Genomic DNA, 14,656 nt, shown 5'->3' with positions numbered 1-14,656 from the left:
GTTTCTCCTTAGTTGTAGTTCTAACACACTTTTCAGCCAGCATGGAGAGCTTTGTACTTTGAATAGGGCAAAGCTCTTACTTCTCTCTTGCTGTGTGTAATTTTAGCACACAAGTTTTACAGTGAAAGCATATGGCATCACCAGTGGCTCATTTACCTATACAGAGATGCTACAGCAGTGCACTGTGTGAGAACAAACTCTTAAAATCTATTCTTTCTCCCCCTTTCCTTTCACCTCAAGCTGCTTCTGTAGTTGTTACACTTAGCTGAAGGTAGGAATTTGATGAGCAGACACTGTACTGCACAAGTGGGACTTCTGAATGCAGGCAAAACTTCATTCACAGTCAATAAGAACAGACTACCTCCATATGCTGATCTGCAGGCTGAAGAGTCAAGACATCATAGTTCTGAAGAGGCGCAGAGTGCTTCCCTAGAAGTATATGCAGGGCTGCAAAAAGGTGGTTTTTACCAGTTCAGAAAAAAACGGAGTAGCTATCTGCAGCCACTAGGCAGCCTCACGTTAAATAGCATTTCCTGTCAATTCCTTTTGAAACAGCTGTAAGGAAAAATTCTGTTGAGCACAAACTCTCCAGGAGCACCAGTGTCCACTGCTCTGACATGTCGTTGGTCACAACCAAGGAAAGGCCTTAGTGCTTAAACACCAAAACTGCAAGAGAAGGGTACAGTATTAACTATCAACTCACATCAGCATTTGAACTAGCAGTCAGCTCATCTTCATGGTGAAACAAACTCAGAGAAAGCACATGAACACAGAAAATAAACCCATGCTGGTTTGTTACCTGTCTGCCATCGTATCTATCAACACTTTTACTATTTTAGCTTACACAATCAAAAATCACTTATGATCCCTCACATCCCTCAGGACAATGGTACAAACAACCCTGAAGATGCTCCTACCTGCCCAAGGTTCCTCCAGCCTGAGTGTAGTATTTGTTATAATCCAAGCGCAGCAGCAGTTGAGCCAAGTCAGAGTTTATCTGATGGTTGCGAACGCTGGAGAGAATCATGAAGAGAAGTGATGACTGACGACTGAATCCCTACAAATGAGAAGGAGTCAGTTCTGGGCACTCTCAAGAGACCAAGCAAGGAAGCCTTTCATCTCTGTTCCTGCCTAAACAACCCTTCAACAGCCTGAAGAAAAGAAGCACCAAAAGAGAAGTAATGCTTGCTGTCCAGTAGAAGGTAAAAATTATTGGGTGTTAGGAATCTGAGAGGCACTGACTGCTACCCACCTTTCTATTCCAATAGGGTAATTCCTGCATTTCTGCACACATTCTTCAGGAACATTAATTAAAATCATTGCAAGGTTTCATATAGAAGGTTTCAGCTTAAACTTACTCCTACTTTACACCTGCCAGAGCCAAGAGGACTGCTTTGGCAAATGTTTGCATGGGAGAAGAAGAGGTCCACAGAAATAGACTCACCTTCACCAAAATACTGAGCTGTGCAGCTCCCCGTTCATCTAATGGGCCCAGATTCTGACTGACCAGAGAACAAAAACTATGACAAAGATCCAGAATTTCATTTAAGCAGTGGAAAACCTGCATGGGATAAAAAGTACAAAATAGTAGCTCAGAGTTCAAATCTAGAGAAAGCTGTTTTTAGCACCTGAGAAGTTGCAGCATTCATAATCAGGGTGTTGCTGATGCCATGTGTTTAATCAGCAAGGAAAATGTTAAAGCACCTCTAGCATTCTTTTAAGGTTCTCCACAGAAAAAGGATTAGTTAGTCCTGTCCAACAAGCAAGCCATCACTCCAGCTTCAGGATTGAGAAGGAAGACTAAAGAACAGCAGAAGATTTGGTTTGAGGCTTCAGTTTCACTGTTCACAAAACCTCGAAGTTCTTCTCTATCAGTTGGTCAGGGTAACCTGCATTCAAGAGTGCCAGGAAAACCCAAATGCCTCTCAGAAGTAACTGCAGGGACACTTCAACTGTCCACTTTGGAGCTTTTGTGTTCTGCCACCCTGGTGCTTTAGCCTCACAAACTGAGCAAAATTCATGAAACAAACAAGATCTATGGGATCACTCTTTCATTGATACCAACTTTCTTTGGGAAGGTTTTTGTGAGGCCATGCCTTTAATAAAAATCCTGGCAACACTAACATATTTTTGACTAAAACAGTGATTAAAAAAGATCTTAACGTACCCTCAGGAACATCTCAAGTGTTTCTGTCCCCTAAAGGGAGTGTTTCCTAAGCCAGTTCTGCCTTTCAGAATGAGTCCCTCAGGAATACTGTTCCCAGCACTATGCTAATTAGTACTTTAATAAAATTGCCTGTGAGAAAAATATGACGACAAAATGTAAGTTAACAAGGTGCCCTGGGTTTGGCTAGGAGAGGGTTAATTTTCACAAGAAGCTGGGAGGGGGCCACAGCCAAGGCAGGCAACTGACTCAGCCAATGGGACATTGAACACCATGACATCCTGCACACTGTATAAGGGGAAGGCTGTTGAGACAGCAGAGGGTGGATTGGGCAAGCTGCTTTGTGGGGCAGGGCCAGCTCTCAGGCATGGCGAGTGTTGTGTATCCTATCACAGATTCACAGGTTGCACTGCAAGAGGACCTCAAAGGTCATCTTGTCCAACCCCTGTGCAGTCAGGAGGGACACCTCCAACTAAATCAGGCTGCCCAGGGCCATATCAAGTCTGATCTTGCCTGTCTCGAGGGATGGGGCCTCAACCACAGCTCTGGACAACCTGTTCCAGTGTCTCACCACCCTTATTCTGAAGAGCTTCCCCCAATGTCCAACCTAAATCTACCCTGCTCCAGTTTCAAATCATTGCCTCTCACCCTATAGCTGCAAGCTCTTCTAAACACTCCTTCCTGTAGGTCCCCCTACTGTTATATACCAATTATTATTACTGTTATTACTGTTTCTTCTCTCTTTGTGTTGCTCTTCTAAACTGTCCTTACCTCACCAGCAGAGTTTTGCCTTTTCCTCCCAATTCCCCTCCCCATGCCACCGAGGGTGTGATATGCGTGTGTCCAGGAGCAGTGAGCCAGCAGCTACATGGACCTCTACTGCCAGCTGGGACTAAACCATGGCCTGAGGTTAACTGAACACTGGAATAATCTTTATTAACAATTGCCAGGAATGCAGCACCCGTGCTAACCAACTATAAATTAAGTGATCTTAAATCATGTATCTGTTCTAGTTTATACCTACTTTACTCCTAGAACTGTTGTCTGCTCTGCAGGAGATTATCATTGATCTGTTTTAAAAGAGATAGTTTGTCATTTTTCTTCAAAAAGGTGTGTTTCTTAGGGCATAGAAAGGTGAAAACAAGACTTGCTTACAGGTTTTAGGAGGATGAAAGACTGAGCCAGCAGATTACTTAAGAAATGATCATGAGCCAGGCGTATGCTCTCAAAGTCTCGCGTGGCATTGATCTGCTGCAGAAGCTGTGAGAACTGAGACTCCAGTACATCCACCTGATGGATACACAGAAGACTCGTTAGTATCTTGGCAGTGGGAGTACTTCAGACCAGTCAGAACTTTTGTGTAAGAAATTTATTTTCCTATTGCTACCTTTACCTCAGAGGCTACACCTCCTGAACAGGAAACTGTAGTTAACAGTAGCACACAATGTGGGGGGAGAGGGAATGACTACTTTTGATGCCTAAGTATTATTAAGTAGAAAGGGAAATGTTCACTTCCTTCAACTATTGAAAAGGTACATAGCATGTAAACAAAGGTACTTCCTTGTAGTAATCTCTGAATTTTACCCTGTGAGATACTACCTGGAGTCTCCAGGCACAGGCTGCAGTGCAAAAGCTCAGCCATCTCATCTAGAGAACCTAGAAAGCCAAGCTCCCTCAGTTCAACTGTTATGGCTGTTAACAAAATGATGTGTAATCCTCACAAAATCATGCTACAAGTAACTGGTGTTTACATTTGAAAAGTCTTTCTTCCTTCCAGTGGTCAGAATATGACTTCATTTAATTCTTAAAAAAACAAACAACCACCCCAAACAAACAAACAGAACCCCAACAAAATCCAAAAACTTGCCACTCAATTAAAACTGGAGTTCACTTAAAGGAGCAAGGGAAGAAGCCAGGATGGCACCCTAATGATGAGACTTCAGAGGTGACTCTGGCTTCTCACAAATGTTTAGTAGCACTAGAGATCTAAAACTCCTGCATTTCAGGCAACACTCCTTAATTTATAAGCACAGAAATTTTATAATTGTAGCACTAAGTTTGGGAAGTCAGAGAATGCTGTAGACTTGTTCCAAAAGAAATTGCAATTTGTTTAAGGTAGAAAGAATCCTGACCTGCAGATAATACTGAAGGTTGTCCACAAGGAAAGCCATGTGGTCCCTCAGACGCCACTTGATGGCATCAGTTCTGTTAGATTTCAGGTGCTTGCGCTGCATCTGGAGAGCCCAGCAGTGCTGCAGCTCAGCCTGGACTCGTCGTACACTTAGCAGGTATTTGAACACAACATTGTACCTACAGTCAAAAAAACCCAAGTTGGTCAAGACTAAAATCTTCCTTGGGTACAGGTGCTGAAGAACATAATGCAAGCCTGGAAAAAGACAGGAGGTGGCTGCCTGTCAACAGGCAGGGTAGGTCAGGTGATGGCTCATCTCAGAGCAAAGATTTCTGCTTGTATTGGTTACTGACCTAAAAAATACAAAGTTTATTTCACCCTAAGGAGGAAAGAACTGACAATGTTTTGCCAAAGTAGCACTGTTCATGTAGCAGTGCAGATCTGCCAGCATCTCGCAGGTCTTACTGTCATTGCAACTAATACCCTCAACATGATTAAGTGGAAAGAGACCTTTTAAGGTTCAAGGAGCAACATCAACTTTTTACCATTCTCTCCACCGACAGAAACCCGCACAGCATGTTAGTGGCCACCTGAGATCAGGAAACCTACAGATGAATATACGAAGACCATACTTAGTACTTACTTCTCCAGAACAGCAGGAGTAAAGAGAATGTGCAGTGGCCACTGAACTTTGTAAGAAAGGCCCAGAGCTGCCCATCCAGATGTGGGGGCTTCACGTGGAGATAACTCCCGGGAAGGTCCTTCACGAGTCTGAGAAGCATCTGAAAACAATTGAGGTGCTGAATTAAACAAGTTTCTCAGTCAAGACAACCATGGTAAGGAAGAAAAGGGGAAAGAACACAGTAAGAAGACCTAAACAGGATAGACCATCACATAGGGCTGCAAAGGGAACAGTTAGTATTTCTTTAACTTCAGAGAAGGGTACATAATAGCACTCGAACACAAGGTCACTATCTCCCCTCTTAACTCACTACTAAAAACACACACATATGATACCTTTATGCTCCTTGCCATGATACTCAATGGTTAAATGAAGCAGAGGAAGAAGGTTGTCATCATCCAACAGCACTTTATGAGCAGACTGCCGAAAGGCAACGTTGACATCTGACAAGAGAGCACAGATAGCAATACAAGATGATGCAGCTAGTGCTAATTTTGCACCTATTCATTATTTACGCCTGGCCATAAAAGACAAAACTGATATGCAATTTCCACTAATTTTCAATATGGGGTGAAACCTGCCATCAGAAAGTTTCTGAGATGTTATTTTCACCCACTCTGTGAGACAAATCTAACTTAGAAGTGCTGTTTGTTCAAAACCAACAACATATAGAGACTAAGACAGAGCTCTTCTGTACTGGATGTGGCTAACCATCTTCCTGCTATATATACCCCAGCAAGAACAGATCACTAAATTAATAAGCAATGCTCACCATGTTCAGTTACAGCTGTGGGTGGTGTTTTTAGCATGTGCTGCGCAGTGTCAATGAAGGCTTGAAACAGCTCACCTCTTCCCAAAAGGTAGAAGTCTTTTATAATCTGTGAACATAATTTTTTGTATATAAGCATTATCAAAAAATGAGCAGAAATTTCAAGCATTCATTTTCGTTATTGCTTGGACAACTACTGTCATCTGGAAAGCTCTGAATTTCACCTAGTGCCCAAAAAGTCTATGTTGCCTTTACTTCAAGGTGCAAACCACAAAACCACAAACACATACTCCTCTAACTCTGTCTCTGACCCAGCATTCATTCTTGAGACTTGGAAAATTAAACCAACTTTACATTAGAAAAGAATGTGAAGAATCTAAGACATCAAAGTATGTAATGGGAAAAAGCCACTAAAATAATAAATGAAATTTAAAAAAAATTAAGCTGCTTTAACAAAAACAAGCTATCAAGTACATTACCTTCAACTGTCCTAATAAATCTGATTCTTCCACCATCAGTTTCCAAAGATGCTAATGAAAAAAAAAAAAAAAAAAAACACAAAAAGAAACCTCCTCAGATTTATGTAAACCCATTCAGTGAGTGTAAAATGCTATATAAAGCAGAAGACAACATCCTAAGAATCCTGTGTGTAGGCAGCCTATACTACCAGGTAGAATACTCTTGATGTATACCACCATGAAACCTTAAGAAACATGAGGGTCCTTGATAAAAAAAAATAAGCAAACGCTTAAGAAACTACTTCCACCCCAGCTTTGTTGTCACTTCTCTAACCTCCTCATCTTAGATTGCACTCCCTGCCCCAAATGAAAGAAAAAAAGAAAGATTCAAAATTGCCAAAGCATTTGCCCAATGAGAGGCCATTTGTTATGCTGAAATCATGATAAAAAGTTCTAAAATTGTTTCAAGTGAATTAAAAAAATCTGAAAGTTCTCTTTCCTCCATGCCAGTATTTGTTAATGTCCTTTTGTCAGAAGCTGGGGTAACATGAAGCTCTGAATCTACTAAGCACATAACAGCTACCTGCAGCATTCACATACATCTTCAGTCACTGATTCTATATTCTCCCAGTTGTTCCCAACGCTCCTTGGCCTGCACAGTAGTTATTCTTCCTCAGATCCTTACCTCAGCAACAGTGCTCCGTATCCAGTCAACCACTGACTCAAAGTCCACTAAACTAAAGAGTGGTTGCTGCTTGAGTCGATGTAGCTCTGCTGCAAAAGTGTCCTCCTGGTTTTTTAAGATGGAACCTGTGCAGCAATGAGAAAAGTGTTTTGAACATTAAAAGGAATACCATTGGAGAAGTGCAGACCCTTTCCAGCACAGAGCAGCAGAAAGGCTGTCCAGGCAAGCATCACTTCAGGTCTTGGTGAGGAATATGAAGCTGAGGAGGCCTCAAAGCACAAGTACCAAGGTACAAGATTACCAGTGCAATTATAGTTACAGTACAGGCACTTGACAAAGCAGTGCTGTGCTATCAGGAAAAACCCAGCATGTTTTCTTTGTAAAGGTCTGCCACCAACAGTCCTTTTCCTAGGATGGAGCTAGAACTTTGAACCCACAAGCTTTCTGACACATTAACCAGATGGTCTGGTTCTCCATCTACCTCTGCCCCTTTCAGATCTACCCTACTGCTTGAACATGGGGATTTTTATTATTTTTTTGAACCAAGTAAGCTAGAAGACCAATTTTATCTTCACTTTGCTTCTGCTAAGGCAAGAAAACAGTCCCATTTAGTCAGTCCTTTGTTCTCTACAATGTTGCTCAAATCATCTGAGTGCTCTTGCATAGACAAGCTCAAAATAGAGCCTCCAACATAAGACCTCCCCAGTTGCTGTGGGAATATATTTTTAAAACTGTCAGCTGGATTATCTTTCTTGCTGCCTTAAAGGCCCATCTTGGTAATTTGTCTTCTACAGGGACCTTTGAGACTTCTTTACAATGACTCTCTTCTATTTGTGGATGGATTTTAATCCTATGACACCGTTCTGCAACATGCACTAAGAACAAGAAACGTGTGTCTGTCTGCACTCTTCAGGTACAGGAATACAAACTGAAAAAAACCCCAGGACCTATACAGTCACTTTATTTATCCACAGCTAATCACAGTGACTTGTTGGAAACCTGGGAGGCCATGTTTGGAAAATGCTTTCATGTGCTCCTTGTGGTCTTACATTGCTCCCTCCCTTGGAATCAGTCAGAAGCAGAACAGTGGGACCACTGCTCTGTCCTGGCACAACCACCAGTATGTTCTCAGGGATGTCAGCCAGTAGTCAGTGACTTGAGGAATTCATTCATACAGCACTTTGACAGATACTTGTCAGTCACTCATAACTGGGCAAAGGCTGCCAGAAACATGGTCCTTACCTTTTCTGGTTAGGTTAACATTTTGATTCTCAAACATCTGCACAGATTCTCCCACAAAGAGGATTTTCTCAGCAACCCGCACAGGGATGTACGAAGGCAGCATTTCCACTCGCAGAGAAAACTGTTTGAGTGATGGAGCCAACATGTTCTCCTCCTCAATCAGGCGCTGTCAGAGACCCCAGGGAAAAGAAACCAAGAAAAAAAAAAAAAAAGGAAATCACGAAACCAGATAGAAAAGGTATATAAAGGAGATGTGAGGGGAAATCCAAGTACACTGGAAGTAAAACGAAAGGTAGTAAACCTGATTTGTATCATTTAATTAAGCCTGCAAACTTCTTTATACTTCTGGTATGCTAGCAGACCTCACAAGACACATTGTTTTCATAGGAGGGAGCAGATGTGGGGAAAAGGAGAAGCTAAACCTTTGTGGAATAGCAGCAAATTGGCTCTCCCAAAGGATAATGTTACACCAGCAAATGCAATTTTTGTTGCAACTGCATTCATTATGTTTCTTTGCAGGCATAACAATGTTAATTAGCTGATGAAAACTAGCCCTGACCTACACCCACTCCTGTGTTTTAACACTGCTAGAAGACTTCTGATATGGGGCAAGTGTGAATACCTCCACTAGTGAGCAAACTGGTTAAAGATCTGAAAGCTTGCTAGCATAAATTAGGCAATTTGCTTAGATCCTTTGAAAGGGGTTTAAAACAATATAGTTCTTCCTGAATCATTAATAAAGAACTCTAAGAACAGAGGCAAGATTCTCATTTGGAGAAGCAAGACTAGTTATTTCATTTGGTTTTCTTGTTATTGGAGAACTAGGTTCCTTAGTCAGTAACAAAAAAAACAAAATATAAAAAAAAATATTTGAGAATGTTAGCCATCTACAGAACTCCTCAAAAGGAGAGTTCAGTATGAGTTTACATACTGATACTAACAGCTTGGCAACTCTCATAGGATTCTTCTGGCACTTTTAGGTGAGGAAATACTCAAGTATTTTATCAGTCTACCCCATCAACCATCAGGATTTCATATTTTACTCTCCGACTGCAGAACTGCCAACACTGATATTCACCAGCACTGAAGAAGAGAGTTAATTAGGCTTTCTCATTTTCCACCATGCATCTAGAAGACTCAATTTTCACATTCTTCATAGATCCAGATATAGTGAAATAACAGATTTCCCTGTGCATAGCCTGTCTTCAGCAAAGACTGTACAGGGCACTTACTTAGTATGCAACACAGAGTATTCCAGGGTTGCATCCTTTGTGTGTTTACAACCAAGCTGCATGTAGCACAGTAACACCATGGGATGTCTTCTCACAATAAACTAGAGTGTGAATTTACAGAGCTACAGCTGTTCCTCACCATCCCCTGATGCAGGTGCTCTTCATATGCACAAAGTATGGAAGATTACTAAGAAATCTGCTTTGCACAAGGGCACTCTAATGGTATGCCATCTGCATGAGGAGTTACAGTTCACCAGTACAAAGGCAGGTTGGTCCCTTGCTTAACTAAGCACCATGGACATGTTCTTAGCAGCCTCTGGACTCTCCCACAGCACATTTTTCCCCAGTAATATCACTAGTATTGCCCTGTTAGGTAACATTGCAAAACAAACAGTTGTGCAAAAAGGGCACCTGACCCAGCTGTCAATAGAAAAGGTGCAAATCAAGTCGTCAACAACAACTGTGGTCCCTGCACCACAGTGCCTTACAATTGCTCACACCACCACCAATGCCTGTGCTGAGCAGACCATGGTGTTGACCATAAGGAATTAGAAAAGAGTCAGTAAAGAGCAGGGTGAGGACAGCAGTTCCAATTACTTGGCAGCAGCACCTATGCAAATTCCACCCATAGGGCTTTCTGCTGCAAGACTATCCTCCTGTCTCTGTCCTTATGCCTTGCTGCAGCCTGTTACAATATTCTGTCAATTTGCCACCTATCAGCTCTCAGTATGTGCCCAGCCTAGCATAGCTCACATTGAAGCATTAGACAATCAATCCCTAGAGACTAAAGGAGGCCAAGCTATGATCCACAGTCTTACCAGGTCCTGCAGTTCTCGTAGCTGTTTTCCTGTAAGTCCTCCAATTCCTAGGTCATCATCATCTTCTTCAGGTTGGCTAGGGACATTCCCAGAAGAGGGGCCTTGTTTGATAAAGAATTCTTCATGTTGATCTAGTAGCAATCCATGCAGCATCCAGGCAGAGAGCTGCTTATACATGACTCCATGACACACAGCCAGAATCCTGAGGTCAAACAACAGACAGTGGGGCCTTCGCATGCTGGAATCAAGACCTCATAACCTCATTGTACAATGTTCTGCAAAGTTCAGGTAGTGAAACAGGCAAATGGCTAATGTGGAATAGCTCGGGGGGTTTCTGTTGTTGTGGTGGGTTTTGTTGTTGTTTTGTGGGTTTGTTTTGTTGTTTGTTTTTTAAACAGAGAAAGGTGGACCAACCTCTTGCAGACCTAAACTAACATATCCTCTGGGTATGTGCATTCCCAACACCTGCTAGTATATTGTAAAGTTGCAGTGGTAAAAGTGGTTCTACTTGTAACTATGAATATAAATTATCTTGTAAGAAGCCTGGCTTTCTCCTCAGGGACATACAAACCTAGGAACACTCACTTAGTCACATTTATCCTTTTGAAGGATCAAAAAAATAATAATTCAGTAATAGGTCTATTGTATGCAAAAGAGCTTACATAGACCTCAAAGGAAGAAAAATCTTAGGGCCTGAACTTTCCACAGCACTAAGTGCAAAGTATGGAAAATTCCTGCCATGAGCCTGCTTTAGATAATAGTGGGGACTGTGACTCTTTTCCCTGCATTGCTACTCCTATTGCTTTCACAAGTAAGATAAAAACTTTGGCACTAACTCCAGAAGAATTAAACAGTAGCTGTATTTACATACTTTTCAAGAGCACTGCGAACAGGAGGCAACCCCCCACAGCTATGTTTGTGGACTGTTTCCAGTATCTGACATCCATGAATCTGCAGAAAGAAAACATGGTTTGACTAGGTCTGTTATTTGGATCTGTAGTGACATTTTCAGATATTTAAACTATGCTTTCACCTAACAAGAAAATGCCTTAACAAGTTGCAGATGTTTTACAGAAGGAAAGATGTAACACTCCATGTAGTGAAGAAAAAGGCCTCCTATGTGTGGCTCTACACCAAGCTGCTCTCAAAAACTTCCTGTAGCAAAAAAAGCATCTGTGGATTCTAAAAACATTAGCTTCTGCCTTTTTTTTCTTCAGTTGAGAAGAAAACAGGCTCAGTAAAGAAGGAATTCCAACCAGCAGCACCTCTTATTATGAAGTGTATTGTGATTATAAAATGCAAGTAATCAAAGACTGCACTGAAAATGAGAAACTCAAATCTAGTGTAAACAGATTCGCAAAACAGTTATTCAGGACTTATAGCTGCACTAGGAACAGGGCACCCACTAATGAAAACACATTCCTAGTATTAAAGGTCTGGGATGGGGGCAGAACGAACTTTATCAACTAAAGAGGAAACCTCTTAATTGAAATTAGCTACAATTTTATTGTACCTTCTGAGTCTTGATCTGTTCCACCATGACCATCACAGATGGGAAGAGTAAATGAAACTGCAGAATAAGAAGTATAATATTGAATTAGGTCGCTATGCCAGGGAGAGAGAAAAAAACTATACTTGAGTGGACAGCAGCCAATTACAATAACTTAATGGCACTGTCATCATCTTTACTCACAAGTTAGAAACATGATATAAAAATCTCTGTGAAGTATGCCCTCCCTCCTCTGGACCAAGATGCATGATGTTACTATTCTCCAGTTGCAGTTCAGCCTAAACACAGGTTGTGAGGAATGTGCGAGAGACAAGGTGGAGGACCTCAGATTTGTGTCAAAGTACAAGCAACCCACTGAGCATGATTAAGGAACAACAAAATGTAGAGGCACTGCAAAGAAATGACATGATATGACAGACTAGCCCTTATTTATCCCACCTACATTCTTACTAGACTCAAGGAATGGTAAGAGTAACCAACAGCACTACCTGCTTATTAACATGACATACCTGGTCCAAGGAATAATTAACATGTGAGATTGAAAGATGTGGGTCAGCCAGAAACTGTAAGAACAATAAAGCAATTAATGAAAATTAAAATAAGGTATGGATAAGTAAAAAAGCATGTTTGGCTCTATATTATGAACCTCTAGTTTCTACAGCCTTCTTCCCCCCATATTTTTGGGCTATGTCCCATTTTAGGCTGTAACAACCACTGGGTGGTGATAGTACCCAAGATATGACAGCTCCCAATCTAGCAGATTACTCAAAACCTTTACAATTGAAACAGAAGTCACAATAGTCTAAGGCAGCACTGGGCTCTGAGGCAGATGGGACACTACTGAATTGAAGGTAGAGGGGACCTAATATATTACAATGAAGAGTATGAAGAGTCATTTACAATGCACCTCACAGGAGTAACTTGGAAGACATCCCTGATGTGGGAAGGAAAACAACTTGTCTTCTCTTTATCTACTATTACTTAGCATGTTAATTGCAGAAATTACAGCTTTCCACAACTGGTGAGCAGCAGGACAGCCTCTTGTACAAAAATCTTTTACCTCTTGTTCTAGGTCAAGTAGTGCCTGTCGATATGGCTGCAGCACTGAATCAAGACCTGTGCAGAAGGCTCGCAAATAAATGCCATGTAATCCACTCTGGTTTTGCTGAGATGGGTGGTGCTCCTGAAACCAAACAATACAATCTACATCACCTCCCCAGTCTAAAGAATAATGGAGTTTCTCTGCAGTGTTACACCAGCAGCCAGTGCATACTGACGTGCACCTTAGCCTACCACAAAGTGGCCAGGAGTGAAAAAGAGGAGGGGGAAAAAAAGCTGTTAAAGACAGTTACTTGAACAGCTTTATATTCAGGTCTATTGTGGACATAAGCAAATGTTGGGAACATTGGTAACATCACTGTTTCTTCGTACTTGTGCATGCCTCTTGGGTCTTGAAGCTCTTCGCAACCCATGGGGACTCACTGCACTATAGGAATGAGCACCCTGTACAGTTCACAACACCTGTCCAGCCCGCAGTGACCAGGAATTGTTACAATATGCTCTCTAGGAGCAAAACGTTACATTTGGCCCATCCTTCTGTATCCTCCTTTATTTGCATCGCACTGAGCTTCCTGGCGCCCTGCTCAAGAGCGCGCATTTGTCTGTCCCAGCGCGGGTACGCGCTGCAGGGCAGCCGTGCCTCTGCTGCCCGGGCAGTACTACGGTGTGGGGCGGCGGCCCTGACCTGCTGCTGTACATGTCCCGTGTACTGCTCCACAAATTCGGTGAAGCGGATGTAGTCGGTGCCGAGGCGGCAGAGCCGGTTCAGGACGCTGGTCTCGCTAGGGTGCAAGAACGGTAGTTCCTGAGACACCTAAGGGAAGAAAGAGGAGTGAAGGCGGGGCAGGCCGGGACAGGCAGCTCCGGCGGGGGCTGGACGGGGCCGGGACGTGGAGGCTGTACAAGGCCGAGGCGGGGGCAGTCGGTCCGGTCCGGTCCGGTCCGGTCCGTACCTGCAGGCCAGCGCGCTTGCTCCAGGTGAAGACCGCTCCCGGGTACCCGCTCAGCGCCAGCAGCAGCTCGTGAATCATCCTGCCGCGCGGCCCGCGCCGCGCGGGCTGCTGGGAGGCGCGCAGGGGCCGTCGGGAAGGGCTGGGCGGGGGGCGGCGGGCGGGCAGCGGGCGCTGTGAGGGCGGTTCCTCGTCGGGCGCGCCGGGGAACGGAGCTGTGCGAGGGCGGGGGCGGGGGCGGGGGCGCTGGATTTGATAGAAGAGTCACCCAAAACAGCTGCCCAGGTTGGCTTGCATCGTGAGGGGTGCCCTCGATGCCCTTCGGGCGCGCTGGCGTTTGTTTGCTGTAGGAGAACTGTTAAGTAACGTGGGTGGTTGTGGTGCATGTGCTGGTCCGCAAGATCTGCCAGGACAGCAACGAATCCGCAGCCTTCTAGGTTGAATTTTGGTCTTGATATTCCGTAGTGCAATTTTTTATGACTTTTTCATATTATTTGTCAATGCTTTATCAATGCCAATTTTACCTTTCTCTGCTTATATTGTTTTCCCTCACTTTCTCTCTTGACCCACACAGTCTGTATCAAAACTGCCCTCTTCCAAAATTATGGAGTTCTCTAATAAACTTGTTTGAAGCAATCTCCTTTCAATGTCCTTTTGCATATTTTGGGCAGTGCTTTTCTTCCTGTGCGTTTTTACTCTTTGAGAAGAAATTAAGTATGTTATAACATGTCTGTTAGCTCTCCATTTTAAATGTGTGTTTAGTTCATGATCAGCTTGTCATAATGAGGTCTGAAACATAGGAAGAACTTGTGTGGCCTTCTTACAGGGATGAATACATTCCTAGTACATTGCCTCATTTTACAAAGAATTTTTTCCTTACATATGGTCTTTGATACATTCATTTGCTTTCTATAGTTATCTTTATTTGTGACTTGGGAGCTTCAATAATATAATTG

General features: G+C 42.9%; 1 protein-coding gene across 1 annotated transcript; it reads right to left on the bottom strand.

Annotated features, from left to right (window-relative positions):
- Positions 1 to 561: 561 nt before the first annotated feature.
- TUBGCP4 (tubulin gamma complex associated protein 4) lies at positions 562 to 13,781 on the bottom strand. The gene is made up of 18 exons (XM_054387858.1): positions 13,704 to 13,781; positions 13,436 to 13,564; positions 12,752 to 12,874; positions 12,201 to 12,254; positions 11,695 to 11,751; positions 11,053 to 11,132; positions 10,182 to 10,383; positions 8,132 to 8,297; positions 6,890 to 7,014; positions 6,226 to 6,276; positions 5,750 to 5,855; positions 5,313 to 5,420; positions 4,939 to 5,077; positions 4,297 to 4,474; positions 3,320 to 3,454; positions 1,445 to 1,561; positions 918 to 1,057; positions 562 to 666 (listed from the first exon to the last, which is right to left on the bottom strand). The coding sequence occupies exons 1-18, from the start codon at positions 13,779 to 13,781 to the stop codon at positions 654 to 656; spliced, it is 2,001 nt and encodes a 666-aa protein (XP_054243833.1). The 3' UTR covers positions 562 to 653.
- Between the last annotated feature and the right edge of the window lie 875 nt (positions 13,782 to 14,656).

The sequence above is a fragment of the Indicator indicator genome, chromosome 16, assembly GCF_027791375.1.
Source record: "Indicator indicator isolate 239-I01 chromosome 16, UM_Iind_1.1, whole genome shotgun sequence".
In the NCBI taxonomy this organism is placed as follows: domain Eukaryota; kingdom Metazoa; phylum Chordata; class Aves; order Piciformes; family Indicatoridae; genus Indicator; species Indicator indicator.
The sequence above is the reverse complement of the archived record's forward strand: the minus strand, read 5'-3'. Positions and strand labels throughout refer to the sequence as shown.